General features: G+C 45.8%; 1 protein-coding gene across 3 annotated transcripts in view; it reads right to left on the reverse strand.

The window, feature by feature from the left end:
* Positions 1–22,094, reverse strand: part of RASAL2 (RAS protein activator like 2) — a 204,075-nt gene extending 181,981 nt beyond the window's left edge. For all 3 annotated transcript variants that reach the window (XM_054165589.1, XM_054165588.1, XM_054165587.1), the window contains exon 1: positions 21,821–22,094. In XM_054165589.1, coding sequence (XP_054021564.1) covers positions 21,821–21,986 — 166 coding nt within the window. In that variant the 5' untranslated portion in view covers positions 21,987–22,094. The remainder of the gene's footprint in view (positions 1–21,820) is intronic.
* Positions 22,095–23,586: the final 1,492 nt, after the last annotated feature.

Here is a 23,586-nt window from a genome sequence, read left to right on the forward strand (position 1 = left end):
AACCTGCTTCTGTCACACCTCCTGACTGGTTGGCGTGACACGCCAGAAGGAGCCTCTCCGTGTAATTACCGTGTCTCCTGCTGCTTGATCTTTGTCCTCCTCATAAGCACTTAAAAAAAAAACCCCACATGACATAATGTTGCTTAAAATGCAAATGCAAGAAGCATTTCATCTTTACAGCAAGACTTGTTTCTTCTGGTCTTATCAGCCTAGAGGTGCTTTTAGCTCCTATCTTCCATCTTTACTGCTTGTATCCGTGTTGATGTTGAAAGACTTTTACAGCGTGTACCAGGTCTCAAGCTTTCAGCTTTTGCTGCTTTCTTCCTAATTTTTGTTGTTGTTTTAAAGCTCTATTAGAAACAGTTTCTTCCTGCAGCGATTGAACCTGTTCCTCTTTGCAGCAGACTGGAATTCCAGAGCCTTTTTGTTTACTTCCTCATTTGCACACGATCCTCCACCCCCCATTATTAAAATAAGTGTTAGTTCTGGGAATGGGAAATTTCTTAACAAGCTGAAAGGCCTCAAGATCTCACTGGTACTGTCACCAGCAACCAAGCTGAAGCTTCAAGAAGAGGGGGGGAAAAAACCCCCACAATGCTAAATCAAAGCCTATCTAGGATTTGCTGTCTATCTTCAGTACTAATGGATGTAAGCACAACATCCGTGCTTTATTTCTATTACCGAGGCTTTGACAGGAGATTTTGACATTTAGTAAATTCTTTGGCAGTCTTCTTCAGTCAGTGAAATTTAGCTACTGCACTGGTTAGGCTACACCTGGAGTGCTGTGTCCAGTTCTGGGCTCCTCAATTTAAGAAGGATATCAAGACACTTGAATGCATCCAGAGAAGGGCAACGAGGCTGGTGAGAGGCCTTGAGCACAAGCCCTATGAGGAGAGGCTGAGGGACCTGGGGTTGTTTAGCCTGAAAGGCTCAGGGGAGACCTTATTGCTTTCTACAAATACCTTTAGATACCTACAGGCAGGGGTTGGTCTCTTCTCCCAGGCAACCAGTGGCAGAACAAGAGGACACAGTCTCAAACTGTGCCAGGGGAAGTTTGGGCTCGAGGTGAGGAGAAAGTTCTTCACTGAAAGAGTGATTAGCCATTGGAATGTGCTGCCCAGAGAGGTGGCGGAGTCACCGTCCCTGGAGGTGCTCAAAAGTGGATTGGATGTGACACTTGAAGCCATGGTTTAGTTGTCATGAGGTATTAGTTAATAGATTGGACTTGATGATCTCTGAGGTCTTTTCCAACCTGGCTGATTCTATGATAATGTATCTTATTTTTCAAAATGATGTGCCACCCTCTGAAGCCCAAACAGCAGGCATCAGAAGGGCCAAACAAAGGATAAGAGGTGGCAAGAAACAGTGTGGAAAAGAGGCAGGTTAGAAGAAAATCAAGTTTACACACTAGAATTGGTGATTGAGATCACATTTTGCTGGAAGGTTTTAATTTCATTTCAAATCTTAGTCTTCCCATGCATAGCTTTCAAGTTCTCTTACTGGAGAGCCACAGCTCTTCTACTTGCTGACAACTAGCTCAGTAGAGTGTGAGACACAAAAGACAATCAAAGCAAGAGGGCAAATATTCAAAGCTACTGATGGGAAAGAAGTTCAGGAAACAGAAGCATTGAAAGAGCTGTGGTCATCACAGACAATGGAATGAAAGTGAGATTGTTATGGAAAACTGAGCCAGTAGCTAAGACAGGATGTGGATGAAAATGCAGGATCCCAGAGGATCCTGGAGCTCCAGTACCCTCACACCAAAGATTTTTCCTTATGTTCAGGTGGAACCTCCTGGGTTCCAGTTTGTGCCTGTTGTCTCTTGTCCTGTTGGTGAGCACCACTGAAAAGAGTCTGTCCCCATCCTCTTGACCCCCCCACCCTTTAGATATTGATCAGCATTGCTCAGCTCCCCTCTCAGTCTGCTCTTGTCCAACACTGCAACCATGCCTAGCTCAATATGATAGTTTTGGGACACTTCTAGCCAGCAGCTCACAAACTGAGGGAAAGCAACAGCAGAACACTGAGCTGCAAGACTAAATTAAGTGGTATGATAACCCAAAACTTCACCAGCATCTAAGTACTTTTGGGTTCTGCATAGCTTCATAATCCCTATCAACCTCTGCAGTTTAACAGAGTCCTACTCCTACTTTCTAGATTCCCCCAGCCTTTCAGTCAGCAAAACAGGAGGCTTTGCTTATTGTTGTAAGCAAATAACGAACATGCCAAACAAAACCCTACAGAGCAAGCCTTGTTTTCTGAGGTGTTGTGAAATCACATACAGTAAATCATTTTCCAGACACCTGGAAGATTTAAATTGAGTAAGATGTCACTTCTTTGCATTGCTATTAATTAAAATTAGAAATAAAAGCCTTGATATTCCCCAAGTATTTTTTGGAAGTAGCACAGAATCTCAGAATGACCTGGCTGGAAAAGACCTTAAGATCATTAAATCCAGCTGTTGGCCTAACATCTTTCTGTACACAACTGTTTGACCGTGTCCTTAAGCTCCTGATTCAAATGTCTTTCAAACACCTCCAGGGATGGTGACTCCACCACTTCCCTGGGCAGCCTGTTCCAAGTGCCTGATTACCCTTTTGCTGAAGAAATTTTTCCTAATACCCAATCTAAAACTCCCCTGATGCAACATAAGGCCATTTCCTCCTGTCCTGTCACTTGTTACCTGGGAAAAAAGGCTGGGCCCTCACCTCACTACAACCTCATTTCAGGGAGTTGTAGAGTGATGAGGTCTCCCCTCACTTCCTTTTCTCCAGGCTGAACAACCCCAGCTTCCTCAGCAGCCTCTCACAGGACTCATGTTGAAGACTCCTCACCAGCATCACTGTCCTTCTCTGGACACACTCCAGCACCTCAACATCCTTCTTGTACTGAGGAGCCCAAAACTGAACACAATACTCAAGGAATGGCCTCACCAGTACCAAGTGGGGCACAATCACTTCCCTACTCATGCTGGTCACACTATTGCTGATGCAGGCCAGGATGTTGTTGGCCTCCTTGGTGACCTGACCACACTCCTGTCTCATCTTCAGGCAGCTGTCAACCAACACTCCCAGATCCCTCTCTGCCAAGCAACTTTCCAGCCACTCCGTTCCAGACCTGGAGCACTGCATGGGGTTGTTGTGACCCAAGTGCAGGACCCAGCACTTGGCCTTGTTGGAAGTCATACAGTGGGCCTCAGCCCATCAAACCAGCCGGTCCAGGTACCTCTGCAGAGCCTTCCTACCCTCCAGCAGACTGACACTCCCCAGCATAAATGCAGGGAGAGAAAACTGCTGAGGCAGCACAACCTGGAACACTAAATTACACTGGAAATACCTATATGCATTCTTGTAAACAGATCATGCGTGGATGATGAGGATAAAGGCTGCCAGGGAAGACTAGATAGCATACTGAAATATTCAGCTGCTCAGGACATAGGGGAAGGCAAGGATGTTATTAAAATGTTTATTATGGTAATACAGAGAAATTAATTTGAAAAAATCAGCCCCCACTACAGAAGCCTCATAATGAGCTTACAGCTTAAACAGTGATGCTCTGTCAGATTAAGCATGCTTTACTTCCTTTCTATTTCACAATGCGATGTAGCTACGTGTTTGGGGTATTTTTTTTCCTTTAAAAGACATGCCCTTCAATATTCTATTCCCAGAGAAATGGGTCTAAGAGACAGAAGTGTCAGGCTGTGAAAGGCAACAAGATTTAAAAACAAACTGAGGGGGGGAAATGTCCAGTTATCTGTTAATACAAGTCTTCCCCCCACCCCCCACCCCAAGAAAGTTAATGTCCTTCTCCAGTTCAGAACTTGCTTGTGTTGGTGTACAGAGATAACAGGATTTACATGATCATGACAATTTTTTAAAGACCCCATCACCAGTACTAAATTTTACTTGTCCTGCAGAGAAGTCAAAGCAATTTTCTACTTGTCAAAGATGATAAATCAGTTGTCGGGTGACGCTGACAGGTGGATTTGTCAGATCTCCGTCAAAGCCCTTCGGTCTCTGCTTCCAGGCTGCCTATGGACTCCTGAGAGTGCAGAAACACAATGGAATAAGGGAGGGAGGATTTGGAAGAGTTTAGGGCTCTCAGGCTTGCTGCCCATTTCCCCAGTTTTCTTGGTATTTTTTCTTTCTGCTTTACCATTAAAGTGGGTGCACAGCATCCAGTTGCTGAATTTCATCCTAGCACTTCACCCACAGAACTCCAGTTAAAAGCAGAACAGTTTAAAAAAACCCCACATCACACTACATTATTTTGCTTATAAATAACAACTTCTCTTTTCCTCAAGACAGGGAAAGATGAAGTTAAACCCTGTTTCTTCTAACCACCCCCTTTGCTACTAAAAGCTACTCAAAAGAAGGGAGATGGGGAAAAAAAGTGACATATGAATGGAAGTGGCACAACACCACTTGGGCACAGGACTTCTCCAGCAGCCATTCCCCAGTGGTCTGCAGTGAGCTTGCAAAGTTCTTGATCTGAAGAGCAGACAAATGCAAATAGCAGCTCACATTTAACCAGCAGATATGAAAAGATGAGAAGCCTCAAAGTGAAGCCCAGAGGCAGTGTTTTAAATTGAATCCTCCTCCGGAGCAAGTGAGCGTGTTGGTGAGGCCTCTCCAGGCACCACTAAGCATCACCTCCTCCTCTAGACTTTTCATACAGACTTTGGAGATGCAAGGGGAATCCTGGAGTTGAGTTTGACCTCCAAGGCTTACTCTGCAGGACACTGCAGATATGGCATTCCTGGCACACAACACCACTGTGTCTTCCATGTACTCTGATTTCTGTAGAGCTCAAAGAATTAGAAGCAGCAAGACATTGTTTTCTGTCTTGCCACAGAAAATGTGAGCTGCTTCACAATGGGTAAAAGGCACCTCAGGAGCCTGTTCTTCTTTGGCAAACCTGAAAAGCATGAAGTTTTGCAATTTATTTTCTCTCAGCAAGGACTGCTGAAGAGCTTTCAGATTTGAGATGGAGGATTAGTGCTTGTTTTGCTGTGTCCTAGGGTATTTCACAGAATCATAAAATGGTTTGGGTTGGAAGAGACCTGAAAGATCATCTAGTTCCAGCTCCCCACAGTCATAGGCAGGGACACCTTCCACTACACCAGGTTGCTCAAGGCTCCATCCAACCTGGCTTTGAATACCTCCAGGGCAGGGGCATCCACAACCTCCCTGGGCAACCTGTTGCAGTGTCTCACCACCCTTACTCTAAATAATTTCTTCCTAATATCCAGTCTAAAGCTGCCCTCCTGAATTCATCCCTCTCCTCTAAGATTCCACATTAAATCCTCAAGCCTAAGGACATTTTGACATTATTTTGACAGCAAGGTAGTTCACCCTCACTCCTGAGCTGTTTGGAAGCATGTCCCTCCTCCTGCATATTATACTCACTATCCAAGAGGTGGGGAAAAAAAAGACATTTCTGTCTGCTGACAAAGCCTGAACGCACAGCCCGGCGGCAGCAGTGCACAGTTCACTGTATCCCCATTTATCCAGGGGGCTGAGTCAGAGCTGTCTTTCCCCACTGTAAGCAGCCAGAGTGGAAATGATGACGATCTGCTTTAGAGGCTACAAGATGAAGTAAGACATTTGGTATTAGCGCAACTCAGACACAATTCTCATTCTAATAAAGGCCTTTATTGGAGTTGCTAAGTGCAGCTGTTCTTCCGCTGTCCTGCCACCCACACCGCGCTGCGAGCGGCAAGGCTGAAACTGAGGGGTGAGGCAAAGAAACCGAGTGGGGAAAATTGAATAAATCACTTGGAAAACAGCTGGATGGTAAAACTGGGCAGCCCCGAGGCTGAAAAGCTACACTGGATCCTGCTGGTTTATATTACCATTCGCTTCAATCTAATTGCCATCTGGGTAAGCAAGCTACACTTTAAAAGATACATGTAAATTAATCTGCAGTTATTTCCAAAGATAAGCTGTCACTGGCATAGTACTCTCGCCAGAGAATCCACAGCAGAGTTGCTTAAAGTCTTAAGAGACAAAAAGTTTGGGCTTGTTTGGGGTTTTTTGGGGGGTTTGGTTGGGTTTTTTTTTGGTTTGGTGTTTTTTTCCCCACCAGAAGTGGTATGACTTTTAAAGCAAAGGTTACTGAGGATTTCTTTTTGGCATGCATAATGTATTGTGCCTTGATACTCTTAATATTAGAGAGACACAATTATGAACAGAACAGGAGATAACCCTTCAATTTTCAAAGTTCTGATTCAGCCTGCATTTGTACTATCAAAGAGAGGGAAAAGAATCACAGCCACTCTCCCCATTGTTGTCAAAAGAAAATTGAGCACAGCACAGAGCCAGCCAGTATCTCTTTCAATCCTAAGCCAACAGCATTCACATTGCAATATGGGTTTCAAGAATACAAAAGGGGAAAAAACTGCAGAGGAATAATACCCACGATGGCTTGTCAGAATATTAAGGAGACTGCAGATTGTCAGACCTCTGGAATCGGATGCTGATAATTCATCAGAGCTCCTGCTCAGCTTCCAAGCAACAAAATGCATCTGCACTTGTTAGGGAATAGATTTGCATTCATTGTTTCCTATGTGCTGATGAAAGGCAAGATGTAAAAAAAAACAACAAAAAACCACAACAAAACACCAACCCCCCCCAAAAAAACCCCACCAACCAAAACCACTATCCAAAACAAAGTCAAACTCAGTAGCTTTTCCTCGTGTGTACCAATGTTTCACCTGCCTCAGTGGGTATTTCAACCAGGGAAAAAGAGCATCCTGAAAAAAATCAAACCTGCAAACCACTGAAATCTTTCCCATGCCTTTGGACTAGCATGGCCCCTGGGCTGAGCTTGCTTCCAGCAGAAACAGCACCAATATCCTGCTGGCAAGAAATGTGGAGAAATAGCTGGACTATCCAGCAGCCTACTGGCTAACGCGGCTTGCCACCACGCTGCAGCTGGCATTCACAACATTTGCTGAACTCTTCATTTTCTCACCAATTACACACAGCTCATTTAACCTCAGCACTCGGTCCAGTGCCCCAGGCTTGCCTTTTCAGCTGAGAGACTCAAATGCAGCTACTTTGAGCTTTGTTTTTAGCCCCTCAGACTCTACCAGTACAACTCCACCCCACACGTGTAACAGCACACAGCCCCATGTCCAGTTAGACACGACACAAGGCAACAAGGAAGGGAATGAGGATTATTACTTAAAATGGTGACTACAATAACTTGCTACCTGCAACACTGGTGAACATCTCTTGCTAGTTTAAGGTCTTCATTTATCTTTGGCTAAAGGTTTTACTGTGAGGTTGAAGCACCGTGCACCCACCACCAGCAGAACAAAGACATTCACTCATAGAGTGGTTTGGATTGGAAGGGACCTCAAAGATTTCCAACCCTCCTGCCATGGTCAGGGACACCTTCCACTAGACCAGAGTGCTCAAGGCCTCACCCAGTCTGGTCTTGAACACCTCCAGGGAGTGGGCATGCACAACTTCCCTGGACAACCTGTTCCAGTGTCTCACCACCCTCACTGTAAAGAATTTCTCTCTAATATCCAGTCTAGATCTGCCTACCTCAAGCTTCAATCCATTCCTTCTCACCCTATCAGAACAAACCCTTGCAAAAGGTTCCTCCCCAGTTTACTTATAAGCCCTATTCAGGTACTGGAAGGCTGCAATAAAGTCTCCCTGGAGCCTTCTTTTCTCCAGGCTGAACAACCCCAGCTCTCACAGCCTGTCCCCACAGGGGAGGTGCTCCAGCCTTCCTATCATCTTTGTGGCCTCCTCTGGACCCACTCCAACAGTTTGATGGAGATAACATGTTCATCTCCAGACCCTAATAGGAGCTGGATATCATCTTTGTTGAAATTCCTTTGTCATTTATACATACACACACAAAAAAACCCCTTGCGGTTTTCTTTGCTGTTCCAAGCCAAAAGTGCACTGTTTCAATTAATAGAATGCTGGCTTTTTAACAGAGACACACACAAAAAAGATCTGGCTACCCTTTCCTGGAAACCAGAAAGCCATCAAGGTTGAAGGAAAAGGACTGGTGTGGATTTTTTCTTTAGGGTAGGCAGTGTTTATACCAACATCACACCCAAGTGAAGTGGAGCGGGGAGAGGGTAGGGGTGGGGAAGCAGCAAGGCTTAAGATGATGATTACAAAGGCTACATCCCCTTTGTGACACTACAAAAGTGAATTAGCTTTTTCCAATGATATGTAATACCTTGAGGTATTCTTAATCCCTCCATGAGACTTAGCTGTGTGTCTGCTGAAAACAGCACATCTGCATCACATTAACTGTTTTTTAAGTGTTCCCACAAATAATTAAGCACATACCTCATGCCTCAGATAAAAAAGAAAAGCACCACTAACTGAAGAGAGATAGAGCTAAGCTTCGAACTGCATCACCACCAGTGGAAATCACAGAAGAAACCCCACAAGGAGCAATGCAAAAGAAGAATATCCCAGGGTGAGTAAAAGGACTAAGAACTGGGATGTTAACTGGGATGTTCCTTCCTCCACCCATGCGAGTGCTTAAGTAATAGACATATGACACACTGCTGGACAAGAGGCAGATGTAATGCCCCAAGAGTCACAGGACTAACCAATTGAGGCATGAGTAATGAGAGCTCCAAGGAAATGCAGGCATTTCCTTCTCTAATTCTCCAAACACTCATGTCCAGGGACTCAAACTGATTAGCAACAGAGCCTAGTAAGGCAAGTACCTAATCATCAGTCGAGTCATCTCTCCTTGGTCTAAGTGGAAGGCCACTCAGTCAGCTCTAAGTTTCCATCTACCAGTATTAAAAACTGGGTAGTAAGCTACCAACCCTTCCCTTTTGGAAGGGAATGAAAATAGAAACCTTGAAGTGGTGAAAGTAGGTAACCAAGAAGCCACATCAATAAAGTCTGGAAACAAAACAGGGAGGGACACTGTGTCAGCTATAGAATGGAGTGGTTATTATAAATGGACATCAAAACTACAACTAGAACATTTTCACTGGCAAGCCATTTTGTGGATGAAATATAAGTACACAGTTAAGTGATGCACTATAGCTATTCCTTTTTAAATGTGACTGTGTGCTTTTTAGACTGAACTCATGATAACCCATCTGAATTCCATCAACAACAATAGCAATCTTGACAGCAAAGATTTATGGTATGGGCTATCAAGTCCCCAGCATGCCTCTCTCACCACAGTTTTAATTAAAGATTCATTCCAAAGCTATCTTAAGAGCCATTCAGGCACAGATTGATCTGTAAACAGATGTGTGTAGAACAGGTATGTTCTACAACTGGCCAAGATCTCATGCCTTGGCCAACAGGACACCTCTCCTAATCCTGCAAACACAAATCCAAGGTCATCAACCTGAACACACAGAAAACTAGAGTCCATCAGTCCCCTCTCACCTTTTTTCCTGAAATGTTAGGGGAAAGTCACAGCTAATGCAACCCAGAGTCACAGCAAGCAGTTTCTCAGCAAGGAAGAAGTAGGTCAATTTAATTCTTGGCATCTGTTTATACAACACCTTGCCTACTCATATGGGAAACTACCTTAACTCCCATTAGAGCCCTTGCTGTGTCCTGGGCTGATCTGGTTTCAAACCCAGTCTGTGATGTGAATCAAACCAATGCAAGGAAAACAGTCACTACCTCTTGATAGCAAGAGCTATTGCACTTCAAATCCTTCCTATAGGCAAGGCTAATCACAGAATGGCTTAGGTTAGAAGGGACCTCAGTGACCATCTACTCCAACCTCCCCACCATCACAGAATCACCAAGGTTGGAAGAGACCTCAAAGATCATCAAGTCCAGCCTGTCACCACAGACCTCAGGAATAAACCATGGCACCAAGTGCCACATCCAATGCCCTCTTGAACACCTCCAGGGACAGTGGCTCCACCACCTCCCTGGGCAGTCCATTCCAATGGCTGAGCAGGGACACCTCTTAACTAGACCTCTCAACCTGGCCTTGAACACCCCCACAGAGGAGGCACCCACAACCTCCCTGGGCAACCTATTCCAGAGTCTCACCACCATAATACTGAACAACTTCCTTCTAAGATACAATCTAAAACCACTCTGTCAGCTTAAAACCATTACCCCTGGTCCTACTGCTAGACACCTTTACGAAAGTCCCTCTCCAGCCTTCCTGTATATTTTTTTTAATACTTAAGTTGGAATATAGGACATGGACATGAGGGAACAGATCCAGAGGAGGGCCACAAAAATCATCTGAGGGAGATGGCATTATTCAGCCTGGAGAGGAGAAGGCTCCAGGGAGACCAAATAGTGACATTCCAGTACCTGAAGGGGGCCTATAAGAAGGATGGAGAGAGACTGTTTACAAAGGCCTGCAGTGACAGGATGAGGGGCAAAAGTTTCAAACTAGAATAGATTTAGGCTGAATGTTAGGAACAAGTTCTTTACCATGAGAGTGGTGGAACACTGGAACAGGTTGCCCATGGAGGTGGTTGGGGCCTCATTCAGGGTGAGGCTCATCAGGTTTTTAAGCAACCTGATCTAGCTGAGGATGTGCATAGGGGATTGGACTAGATGACCTTCAGAGGTTCCTTCCAACCCAAACCATTCTATGATAGCAAGTGCCATCCCTGGATATATTTAAAAGCAGCCTAGATAGGGTGGTTAAGGACACGGTGTAGTGGTGGTCCAGGCAGTGATGGAGAATGGTTGAACTTGATGGTCTTCAAGGTCTTTTCTAGGATTCTGTGACTAAGAACATAACCTCTTTCGGGTTGCTTGTGGATAACTCTCAGTTGCTTACTGGCTCATGATACCTGACTGGCTGCCTCCTCCTTTCAAGCATCAGGTAAATGTGCCAAGAGACTTAAGCCCAAATTACCAGAATGCACCACTGGAGATAGCTGACCCTAACACCCCAGTGAAGTGGGGAACCAGATTAACTTTGACACACGAGGCTTCAGATGAACGCTGCTCTTACGCCAAACATACATTTACCCTTGAGAGCCACAATGCTTTTCAGGTAGCTTTTCATTTTCACCTTTTTCTACTTTTTAACACAGAAAAAGCAATGTGTTGTGACAAACCCCAAAACAGGCAAGTTGTGCCAGCATAGAGAAGATTAATGCCTTTTCACACCACTTAGCTATTTAACTATTATTACTGCATTCCTCTCAAATTTTTCTCTCCACCCAAGTTTCAGACATCTTTTCATTTCTGCAGCATGCAAACTTTCCCTTTCCAGCACTGGGCTGAAATTAAACAAAAAACAAAGAAAGAAAAAGAAATCAAAAACCCACCCACAACTCCTTTCCTTATCATCCTTCCTTTCTCCTACACATTCATCATTTCAGAGAACAGAGGCTGTTTACTTCACATTCCTGACTTCCCTATTAGTAAGTCCAACAAGGAAAAATAAATTAGAGCAGAAAAATGCCTAACTTCCAACCATAAAGCTCATCTAGGCTGACAAAAACAGAGAGAGTCTCTCTTCCTTCATATGATTTAATGGTTATAAATTGAAAAATTAGCAGCCACTGGAATCAAATGGAGGACTTATAATGGCCTCAGCTTACATTGCTCTGCTGCTACTTAGAGGTCTTGATGTGAACAACCACAGGGGCTTCTTTATGAAGAGGAGCCACCAGCTAAGGCCACATGAAAGAAAACTGACAAATATTTGTGGCAAGATCATAAAGCCTCCTTGCTAGCTTACTGTATGGGATATTTGGTGGAGTCACCATCGCTGGAGGTGTTTAGGAAGAGGCTGGACGGGGCACTTGGTGCCATGGTTTAGTTGATTAGATAGTGTTGGATGATAGGTTGGACTCTATGATCTCAAAGGTCTTTTCCAGCCTGGTTAACTCTATTCTGTTCTATTCCATAAAGCTCACTACCTCCAAGGACTTTTGGCTGTTTGAAAACTTCAGCAAGCAAGGCCTTCGAGAACAAGAGGAGTGAAGGAAGAAGCCCATGAAATCCATTCAACGGGGTAATCAATCACCCCACACCTCACTGACATCCTACACAACTGCTGCCAGAGAGCAAGAGAGGAAGAGACCTCATAAGCCCATGCCATCTAGAAGGTAAATCTTCTATAATACAGGTTTAAAAAGATGCTGATTTTTGAAACTATTATTATGTTTTTAAAAACACCATATCCTTTTGTCATAGCTCTCTATTTCTGATTTGGTGATAGCCCTTCATTTTTCCTCACTTCTTATTTTCCAACAGAACTACCAACTACCCACCATGCTGAAGAAAAAGATGGAAAACAAGGACAGAAAATTACCTCCAAATATGCAGTGCTTGCTATTATTTGATGAGGAAGTCTAATGGTTTCCTAGCAAGCTTAAGCACATTGTGCTTTTGGTGCCTGATGTTCCTGTATACTCAACCAAGCTAGGAAGCCCAGCAAAGGCAGAAGCTCGGCTGTACAGCCTCAGGTATAACCTCATCATGTAAATAAACATCTTTTCAGGAAGCTTTTTGTCTCCCCTTCTTTCATAAAGCCTGCACTGCACTCAGTGTACTCCTGCACATCAAGATAAAACAACAAACTAACAGAGAAAACTGCTATGGATCAGTCAAGCGTAGGCAAAGCCAACCAAAGACAGAAGGGTTACACAGGGGCACAGGGTCTCAAATGCTGTGGAAAGGATCTCAGAGCTTCAAATGGTTTAACCACTGCTCTATGGTTTTCCAATCCAATCTGCAATATATTTTCCTCCCCCAGTCTACAGAGAAGAGTTACCTACTTGGAAATAATTATTTAGTCAAACACCTGCCTCTGGCCATAAATTAAGAGAAATTAATCAGTGCCAGCTATCCAAACTCTTCATACTAGCAGCTTAGCTTGCCAGCATTGTAATGAGACAAGTTTATGACATTTTGAAGGTCAATAAAACTTTACCTTTGTATTTTCTTTAAAGGAGCAAGCAGACATAACCACTTGAATGAAAGGTTCCCCTCTGAGAACATCTTGCCCCACTGACCTACAGATCTGACAGCTAATAAGGGTGTTTGGGAGGATTATTAATAGTCACAAGGAGATCCAAGTAAAGTGGCAGGGTTAAAGGTATCCCAGATGTGAAGCAGTGCAACCCAAAGCATGCAAGCAAAGCACTGTAGATGTCTCAGGAGATCAGACTTCTTTTGCCAAGTTTCTTGTATGTCCTTGGGCAAGTTACCTGACCTACTTGTGCCACATCTCTTCACCTTCCCAGCTCACAGCAGCAGCATGCTCAAATAAAACCATTAATGCTCTGGATGCACTCATGTAGAAAGGCTATGAATGGTGCAAGAAGCAAAACTGATCCTTCCTGCAACAGGCTGCCCAGGAAATGGTGGAATTACCCTCCCTGGAGGCGTTCCAAAACCACATCCATGTGGTGCAGAGGGACATGGCTTAGTGGTGGACTTAGCAGTGTTGGGTTAACAACTCTACTCAATGGTCTTGGAGGACTTCAACAGAATCACAGAGATTTTGTAATTCTATGATTCTTTTACCCCAACAGGCAGCATAGGAGCTGCTAATAAAGCAGGCACCATGACCAAACCCTAGAGAACACTGATGCAAAGTGATCATTTCTTTCCTTAATGAGATTCAAGAACTGGATTCTACTTTCTACACATTTTCTTGGAACCCTGGTGCCATGCACCATGCTGACTGTACCCTATCTTGTTGAGACAGGCATCAGTGCACTAAAGAGTCAGCTAAATGAGGGTGTGAATTACTTCCCCTTATCTATAGCCAATCCACTGACTCAAGTAATGAGAAACTGAAGAAAGCAAGGCAGGTTTTTAACTCTATCTGCCATACAAGTACCAACCAAGGAAAAGAAATCCCTCCAGAAGTACCAATCCCATCCATATTTCCTCCAAACCCTCACTGGCTGTGTTTCTCAAGAGGAAAAATGCAGTGATGATGAAGGATATCCCCCCCAAATAGGCATGGCACCTGTTTCTAGGTTATACAACATTAAAAGTGCTATGCTAGAGCTGGGGATCATCAGTCCTCTGGTAAGAGAGCTTGAAACTGGTAAGGGTTCAAGGGGACTGCCTGCCATCCAGTGACAGCTCACAACCCTACAGACCCCAAGAGCATTTCCTCCTCACTTCTGCACCACTAAATAACCTTGCAGTTGATCCACCAGCAAAGCTAGAGGTGCTGCATGCAGGCAGTGCTATCCACTGCTCATCTGGACAGATAATGCACCCAATGTTTGTCACATGTGAACAAAATCTACATAAAATGTTGCTTTCTAATTATTTTATCTCCCCTTGTCAGAAACCTCATATCAAAATTCAAGTTCTCATCCTCTTTTCCAATGCCCTGCCCTCCCAGTACCTTGCTTCAATTCCCTACTACCTTGAGGATGGAAAGCTCTCTCAGAATTAGTGCTACAGTATCTTTGGTCTACCCAGAAGACTTTTCTATGCCTTTTCCACGCCATCCTGATTGGGAACTGGACCGGGTTCTGCTGAATCTTTTGGACTGTCACATGAAAACCTGACTGGGAGGGGTTAAGCCTCAGAGCCTGTAATCATTTTCAGTCACCAGTTCCTAAACACTTCTCTTCCTCTCATCACAGCGCTGATTTCCATTCTCACACCTCCTTGGAAGCATGGGCTGAATACAGCCAATCCCCTCCCATCTCCTCATGCTCCACCGTGTAATCCTCCAAACACTTTTGCCATTTTTCATCTCTGCTGTTTCCTTTCTTCTCAGGTCCAGGCTACCAACTCCAAAAGGCAAGCCAAGCCGCCTCTCTCTGAAACACCCAGCACATCTACAGCGCAGCGCTGCGTGAATACAATTAATTCTCTTAACCCAGAAGACAACGAGGCATTTTCAATGAAACCACTGATGTCCAAGAATGCAGACACAGCACTGGGCCCAGGGAAAAGGTGCCCGTAAGTTTTAATCAAGCCAGAAGCTAACAGAGAAGCACGGGCATTCTCATGCAAATCCACAGCAGAGGCATTGCACATCTGCTGTAATGGGTGTCGTTTTCCCACAGTTTGCAGAATTAATGCGTTAAACTAAGAGTGCCTGCCAGCGCTTGCAGTACAAGAGCTATTTTTTCACGGGGGTATTCCCAGCTGTACCCAAAAAAAAAAATTAAATAAATAATAATTTCTCCAAAATCCCTTTAGATAATAAGGGAGCTAAATCCAGGACTTGGGTTTACATTTGGTTAAGTGCAAAGACGCCCTTCACCTCCAAGAGCTCATTAGTTTGCACTACTCCAAGTTGCTTTATAATTAAAAATAATCCCGACTCTTGGAGAAGAGCCTTTCCGCAGTTCCCTGACCTTTTGAAACCCTATTAAAGAGAATTAACAAACGTTATTCCCTCCTGATCACCTCCATAAAGGCTTTCGGAGATGGGGGGGGGTGGGGTGTGTCAAAACACACAAAGGACTTTGTAAGAAGTTTACAAACCAAAATGCAGCCGGTTTTTGTCTTTTCACTTGGTTTCTCTCCTCGCAGATACAAGTTTCATTTCCATGATTGCTGTGTGCCTTCGCACAGAGGATTTTGAAAGAATTCAGAGGAGAGCTTAACTCTGTGACCTTGGGGCTAACAAGGCATATATGCCAGAAAATGGCGAAATCTCAGCTATTTTGTATTAGAAATTATATATATATAATCTATAAATATCAGCTGAAAGGAACCTGTGATCTCATAAGTCAATGGCTGACAGTTACTTTCCTCTTATCTTCCCCCCCCCCCCCCTTCTATTGTTTAAAAATAGGAAACAGCACCACATGAAAACGTTCAGCCAGAGATAAATCCTGCAACTGAAATACAGGAGTCAGGAAACTGATGTTTTAAAATAATGTCATCCTCTTTTCCCCCCCACCCCTCTAGCATTGTTGATGCCTCCAAATATTTAAGTGACTTAATAAATTAGTAACCTAGGCAACATTTCCAACAACACAGACAGCTGAGGGAGCCCTGCTAAAAACCCCTAATAAAAAAAAAAAAAAGTACTCTTTTTCTTATGTATAAATGGACATCCATGTCCCTTAAAAAGAGGAAGGGCAAACGGTTTTAATGTCAATGGGCTAAATCTGCAATATTGTTTGGGAATAAAGCAACCAGGAAGAACACAGGCCATGCCCAGCCCTCGGCTGCACTCCACCGCCACAGACACAGAAGGAAGTGAGCAAAGATTCAAGAGCTGCAGTAGCACTGAGGACCCAACATTCAACCCTTGCACGCCTGTAAGTATTCCCTGCAGTCAGACAGAGCCATCAGAGCAGCTGTTATGAGCAGATTACCTGCAAGAGCACTTCAGTCATATCCCTTGATATTCCCCACTGCTGGCTGGCAAGGGGAGGCAGGATCTCTGCCCATAGCATGCTCACCCATTTTTAATCTGTAGCCAACCCTTTTGATAAAACTCTACCTTTAACAATGGGACATCATTGCTATTTATCACTTCAAAGTGGAAAAGAAGCTTTATGCTTTTGCTATTTAACGTTTGTACCAAATAGGCTGCAGCAGTACCTGAAAACCACAGTAAGGGCACATATCACTATAGTAGACATTGTCCAAACATGCAGGAAATGGCATTTCCTGGCCAAAGGAGGTTTATTTTCCAAGCCTGATTTTGCACCAAGTTTCTAGGAGAGCTAAAAATAAACGTATTGATCAGAAGGTTAAGAAAGGCTGATGTACACCTCCTTTCCCTACTTTCCAATACAAGACTGCCTGCACAGGCATGCTGTGCAGCTCTTCACCTCCCTTTTCAGCTTTTCAAGGGTCTCATCTACACCTTCATCTTACCTCAGTACTTCATAATAGCAAGCAATCTCCTTCGAGGAGCTCCACGGCCACTCATCGATGCAACAGTACACAAACCCTATCCCAACTAGACTATTCACATACATCTGAAGGAGAAGAAAACTCTATAGCGCTTCAAGAACCACCCCTCGACTATCAGATTGCCTTGCTACTTCCATCTCTTACAAAGGGTTTTCTCTTTTTGTTGTTACATTAAAAGCACCCTTCCCACCCTTCCCTCGTTATACGGCCTCCAGATTACTTTCTAATTGAGCGTCTGGAGATGAGCGATAAGGTTCCGAGGAGGAGCGGCCGCTATCCCCCAGCCCGTTTCGAGCAGCCTCGGGCGTCCATCGCAATGAAGATGCCGCCACCTGCTGGGACCTCCACCGGCTTGGGTGGAGGCCGCGGGGTCAGGCTGGACCCCGGGGTAGGTCGTGGCTCACCACACTCGCCATCCTCCCAGGGACATCTGGGAAAATGCTGGCGAGCAGCATGAGCGGGACTGGAAGGAGTAGATTTGCTGACAATGACAAGATGCTGTTCATTATCAAAGCCTGTTGGTGCTCATCCAAAGGGACTGCTGCTCATCCAAAGGGAGATGGTTTGGAACTGGATAATGTTTTGCGTTTTTAGGTACAACTATGAGCAGTGCAGAAAGAGAAAAAACAAAAAGGTAGGTAACAAGATAGCTACAAAATCATCTCGAGGCAGTTTGCAAAGAACCAGAAAACCCTGAGAGTAGAGCTGCTTCAAGAGTTGAACAAGGTAGATGATGGGTTGCTGGAATGGATAACTTGCAGAAAGTGGGGTTTTGAACTCAATTTCACACGATTAGGAGATGCTTCTGTTCAGCTATTGAGCCACAGCTATTTTTTAATCTCCACATGACCCTACGTGCATTACTGTGGCTTCAATCCGGAGCATAAGTCAAATACTTTCTGAGGGCCAATACTTAAAAGCCTGGAAGTGAGGTTTGGGGCAGCCAAGAGACATTTCTGTCTGCTTACACAGGGTCTAGAGCTTTTTCTGGAGTCAAAGCCAGCAAAGCTCTGCCTGTAGATCAATACCCACAAAAAAAGCATGGTGCTCTTCTCCCACGAGGAAGGGGGATGAGAAGAGTTATTCTGGCAGTGAGCAATGCCTCCATACTGCCTGCAGGATTAGAGGACAAGGTGATGAAACTGTCCACGTCTGATCTGCACTCCAGTTTGTACAACTACTATCATCTTTTAGCACTGCTGCTAAAAGAGAAAGACATTTCCTAGCCCAGATAAAGCCCCAGAGCAACGACATCTACTCGCAGGATGAGCATTCAAGAACAGACTCTTCCCTGTGCTATTTTCTACAGACTTCAGCAACTCCTATTTTGAAATCTTTAGCACATGAGCGTTCGCAGCGAGCTGAGAGCAGGCACACTAAAAGTAGATTTGATCACCACTGCTACAGAAGTTTACAACCTGTTCAGCCACGGACTCTAAGTCAGGCAAAATCCGATTCTGCCCCCATCACATGCAACATTTAACATCAATGCTGTGACACTGGCTTTATAATTCATTGCTACAAAATCCATAGATGTTCAGTCAGCCACACCAGGCTATGCAATTGCTCTGTTTCCACAGTTAGCATCAAGAATGCTGAAAATTCTGTTATTCCCTGGCCAACTCCTCCCAAAATCAGTTTTGAAGCGCACAGGAAAAGACCTTGAAAGACTGGTGGATGTTCGCAAAAGTTGCTCATCCCTTGTAGGGAGGAAGTAAACAAAAAGCACAGCATTAATCCAGGCAATGCACTTCTTCCCTCCTCCCCATGCCATGAGTCTGAAAGGAATCCATCGTCCAGGGCACGTGTTGATACCCATTTTACAGAAGCATGAGCTGTGTGTCAAAACTAGTTCTTGGAAACACCATCTAGCACCACTCACATCATTTGTGTTTCACAAGCAATTAAACCTATCACTCCACCAAGCAAATCTGCTGTCCACTGTTCAAACATCAGGTTAGAGGAAACTGCTTCCATCACAAACACTGTCCTTTGGTAAGGAAATTGTATTTCCATGGTCTGATACTCTCCTTGCTAATTCACTCCACCAGAAGCTGCTGAACCTCCAGAACACTGAACAAAAAAAGCTACATTTTAACTACTGCAGCGAACCCAGGAAACACAAAAATAGCCAGACTGTGATTTAGATCTACTGAAGTCAGACAAGACCTCAGTGTCACACTGAAATCACATCCCAGACATGGTAAAGTCCTACTGTATTCACATCACTGTCATACTGCTGGCAAGCCACAGAGACCAGTAATGAGGATACTTTACTACTACCTTCTTTTCTCTATGCTTATAGACTAAGTTTTACAGGCTCTGCAAGCAGACCTGCTCCCATCATGCCAGTAATTACCCCCTTGGATCAAGACAAAGTGGATGGCACACCACTGCAGAACAGAGATGCACAAAAATAGGCATCTGTAAGCAGCTGCTGAACTCCTTTTCTTTAAAACAAGCATTTCCACTGCTTGAGCCACTCTTCAGACAGTCACCTTTCACCTGGACCAACTCTCCAACAGAGTGGTCCACATCCATAAGCCAGATGAAAAAGAAACCAGACAACACTCTGACATCAAAAGCTGAATTTCTTGCCACACTAGAAAACCCTTCTCCACTTTTCATATGCTAGATATTCCTTCCCTCCCCCAGCCATTCATGGTGAAATAATTAGTGTTAGTGTTCCCATTGTTTATCAGACAATACAGACAATAAGGCTAAGCTTTCTGCTCCTGTTTTCTCTCGCTGTGCTGCTGTGGTTCCTCAGACAACTGTGCAAGGCTTTACTTTTAATCCTATAAATAACACTTGTCACTCAGAGGTTTGTAACCCATATTTAGTTGGGCACAAACATGGCACAGTTTCAGCTTGATTCACTGTCCACAAACTTCTCCAGATGTGTTCACGCAAGGGAAAAAAAAAAGGGCTAATAAGCAGGAGGAAATAAACAAATGCTAGTTAATCCAATTGCAATTTCATAGGGAAGGAGAGAAGACATGACCACATCAGATTCTTTATGAGGGAGAGAGATAATGAGTTGTTTTTAAACACAGACTAGGAATAATTTGTCATTGTCCTTGGGCTATGAGATGTATTTTTACATGCTTGAAGTCTATGCAGATTTTTATAGCCTGTGAGCTAGCTGCTCTGTCACAGGGAATTTTCTCCCCTTTATCTACACGTTAGTGTCAGACTACAAACACATCACAACACATGACTTTATCAACAAGCAATGTTTTTTTGCTGTGGCTAATTTGGAAACCACATTCCTGCTTCCACTCACAGACAATATAACCTTGGGTAACAATCAGATAGGCTGGTGCCAGACATCCTCCTCTTAAGGACTTTCTCATTTTACCTTTGCAAAGTATTCTAAACAAACAAACAATTGGAAGGCAACCTGCTGTCTTTTGAGTTCCCCCTGACAACAGGGGAGGTATTTTTATGTAGAAGGCTGTGCTGTATAGTCTCAGCATCAGGCTGAGAGTAACAAAAGCAAGCCATGCAAGAAGTAGCAACCTAGGCAATGTAGAAACTACTAAAAAATCCCCAACTTCTATTACAATTAATTGTGCTAAGTATAACTTTGCTTACTGATGCAGCAGACAGAAAGCAGCCAGACAACCTCATCCCACTGCACCAGCTTTTCAAGCTTCCAAAATAAACACAAAGGTCTTTGAGCAGAGTGTGCTCTCCAGAAAACCTGCAGCCCAGTCTTCCTCATTTGATATGTGCAAATGATAACTCTGGTGGTACTCACAATAATTAACTGCCATCAGCCAAGAAATCCATCAGAGTTCTTGTAAATAACTTATTTATGTCATCTTTGTGTTTCTGGGATAATGCAACCAGTAACAGATCAATGACATGGGTAACAGAGAGCGCTTGCTTCTAGTTTTACAGGCCAGGGAAACCCTGGAGAATCTCCTTTGGGATTTGGGGCAAGGAAGGAAGATGACAGGGGCAACCAGCAGCAGCCTGACAGGATCTGTTGTTTAAAAAAAGCACCAATAAAATAAAGTGGTTTTACAGGCTGTCCATAACATTAGGCAATGGTAGTATAGTAACTGCATGTGCAAACACCACGACTGCTGCCTTTTCAGGGATCGACCATCAATTTTGTTACAGGAGGGAAAACAAGATACTGTCTGCAGCGATCTTCACTCTGCAACATGAGAGCAATTATCGTTAGATTACCAAGACAAACAGAAGAGAAAGCCAAGGAAAAGATAAAACAGAATTTCCACTACTTAGGTGCTGATCGAGAGATTAACCCTGCCTGCATTTCAGCTGGGAGCCTAAACAAACCAGAGGCCCAGCCACATAAATCACACTAATTTTAAAAGACTACATACCAGGGAGAGTTTGAGAAAGGGGGAAACACCACCGGGTTCTGTACGCCAGCCAGACTGCTAAGAGATTTTCACATCCTTTTTATAAATAATAAAGGTGCCAACTGAACACACACGACTAAGTCTGGGGCGACGGGACCCACCGTATCAGTACCTTCCAGGCCTTTAGTACCTCATTAATACTAATCAGAGACGGCGCTGGCAGGCGGCGAGAGCTGAGCCCTGCCTGCACTCGCATCCTGTACTTGACTCCCGGCGACACAAAAGCTTTGGATGTGGATCCTCCGCTTGATAACACCGCGATATGCCCCCGACGGGGGCCGGCATCCTGCATCCCGGCTGCGGGGTACGGGAGCTGCCCAGGAGTGGGCTGCAGTTGGACGAGGGGCTCCTGGTGCCGGGAAAAGGGGGGGTGGGGGGTGGAGGGGGAGGACATGCAGTGGGGAACACGAAGACGACACGACCCGCGGAACTGGCAGTTTCAGCAGCAGAGAAAAAAGGAGAAAGGAAAAGTTGGGGCCGGGAAGTTGGCCGCCGCTCCCCGCTTACAACCTGCCGCCGCAGCCGGCTACGGGCCCCGTCTGGCCCGCTCTCCCCTCCCCTGCCCTGCCCTGCCCTGCCCGACCCGCAGCCCTGCCCGCTCCCCCGGCGCCCCCTCACCGTAGACGCGGACCCAGCCCTGCTGCTGGCACACCGACTCCAGCAGGACGCGGTCCAGCGCGCCTCCCGCCGCCGTCTCCAGCTCCTCCGAGCCCAGCTCCGGCTCCGCAAACGCCTCCGCCGCCCAGGCCGCCGGCTCGCCGGCCGCTGCGGGGGGCACCTCCATGCTGAGGTGAACGGCGGGGGGGCACGAGGCGCCGCCGCCCTCCCGCGCTGCTCCCCGGCCGCGCCGCGCCTCGCTTTGCCTCAGTGCGCGCCGCGGCGCGGCTCCATCCCTCCCTTCCCTTCTCTTCCCCGCCCCTCGGCCCCGCCGCCCCCTGCGTCAGCGCGGGAGGAGGCGGCGGCCGCTGCCTGCCTGCTCCAGCCCTCGGCGGCGAGAGCGGCGGCCCCGGTGCCGCCGCGCCCTCAGTGCCGGCGGCATCCCGGGTGGACAGGCGCGAGCAGTGGCGGGCCGAGTGCCCGCGCAAGACGGGGTCGGCGGTGGACAGCGGCGATCGGCCAGGCCAGAGTAATCGGCTGCCGAAGCAACCAGACGAGGACCCCCTCCCGCCGCTACCCTGCGGGAGAAGAAGGGGGGTGGGCGGTGGGCGCTGGTTGATGGCGGGAGCGCTGGGCTGGACATAGCCATTTCTTCCTCTCAGAGGTGCGGGCAGTCTTCGCCCCAGGCCCTCGCACCCCCCCGCGCCCACCTCCTTCCCCGGACCGCTTTACTGTACGGGACTTCTCGTCGTGGCTTCCGAGGGGGGTTCAAAATGGCCCCCGTGGGGTTTCCCCTCCAGCCAGACCGCTCGCCCTCCTTGCGGGCGCTCACGGGCTCACCCCACGGGAGCCATTCTGCCGAGGGGCAGGGACAGGCAGCTGGAAGCAGAGTGGCTTGGGAGAAGCATCCCCCTACTGGGGGGTCTGCTGGGAGGGTTAGAGCCACATGCATCACAGAGCGGCCCTTTCTCCGTCGCAGGAATGTGAAGATGATGGTTATTTCGTCTACAGAAGCAGTACGAGTTGTGCTTTCCCAGGTTCCGACCTTTTGCCAGCCTTCACGTTGCACTTCAGAGCAATCGAGGGCGTTTAATGTTTCATGCAGTTACAGTCATTTGTACGGGTACCTGGGAGACGTGCTGGAGGAAAGGAGGACAACCGGTGTGATTAAAAGGATTTCATTTAGGGGATCTGTAAGTTGGTTTGTTCCGAATGCTCATTCACTCACTTCCCTGAGTACACTTGATTTTAAGTTTATTTTGGTGAAGTTCCCAGTGTCTGAGGTGCGTGTTCTATAAACCCCCCAAATGAAATACATGTGAGTGTAGCTGGCCCTCCACAGCATCTTTTAAATCACAGTATTGTCACATGAATTTTCAGGAAGAGTGGGCAGAGGGGGTAGCTTTCTTTATGTTCATTCTCTCTAATCTCTTGGTCTGAGTTCACACCTGTCCGTGATCAATAACTGGGTACATTCATCCAAGCACATAGATTCAGTGATTATCTCCATAGTGCACAGAGGATTTAGCAAATTTGCCATCTCCTCAGTATTGCTCACTGAAAGCTAGTGCTTAGCAATGGCTGCCTCTAAAGGCTCATCTCTCTACACAACTTGGGCATCAGTATATAGGGACTAACATCTTTATCAAAAAGGCTGTTGAATTAGCATGGACCTATCATAGAGCCATAGAATCAATAAGGTCAGAAAAGACCTGAAAGATAAGTCCAGCCTGTCACCCAAGACCTCATGGCTACTAAACCATGGCACCAGGTGCCACGTCCAATCC

This window comes from Dryobates pubescens, chromosome 11 (genome assembly GCF_014839835.1).
Source record: "Dryobates pubescens isolate bDryPub1 chromosome 11, bDryPub1.pri, whole genome shotgun sequence".
Taxonomy (NCBI): domain Eukaryota; kingdom Metazoa; phylum Chordata; class Aves; order Piciformes; family Picidae; genus Dryobates; species Dryobates pubescens.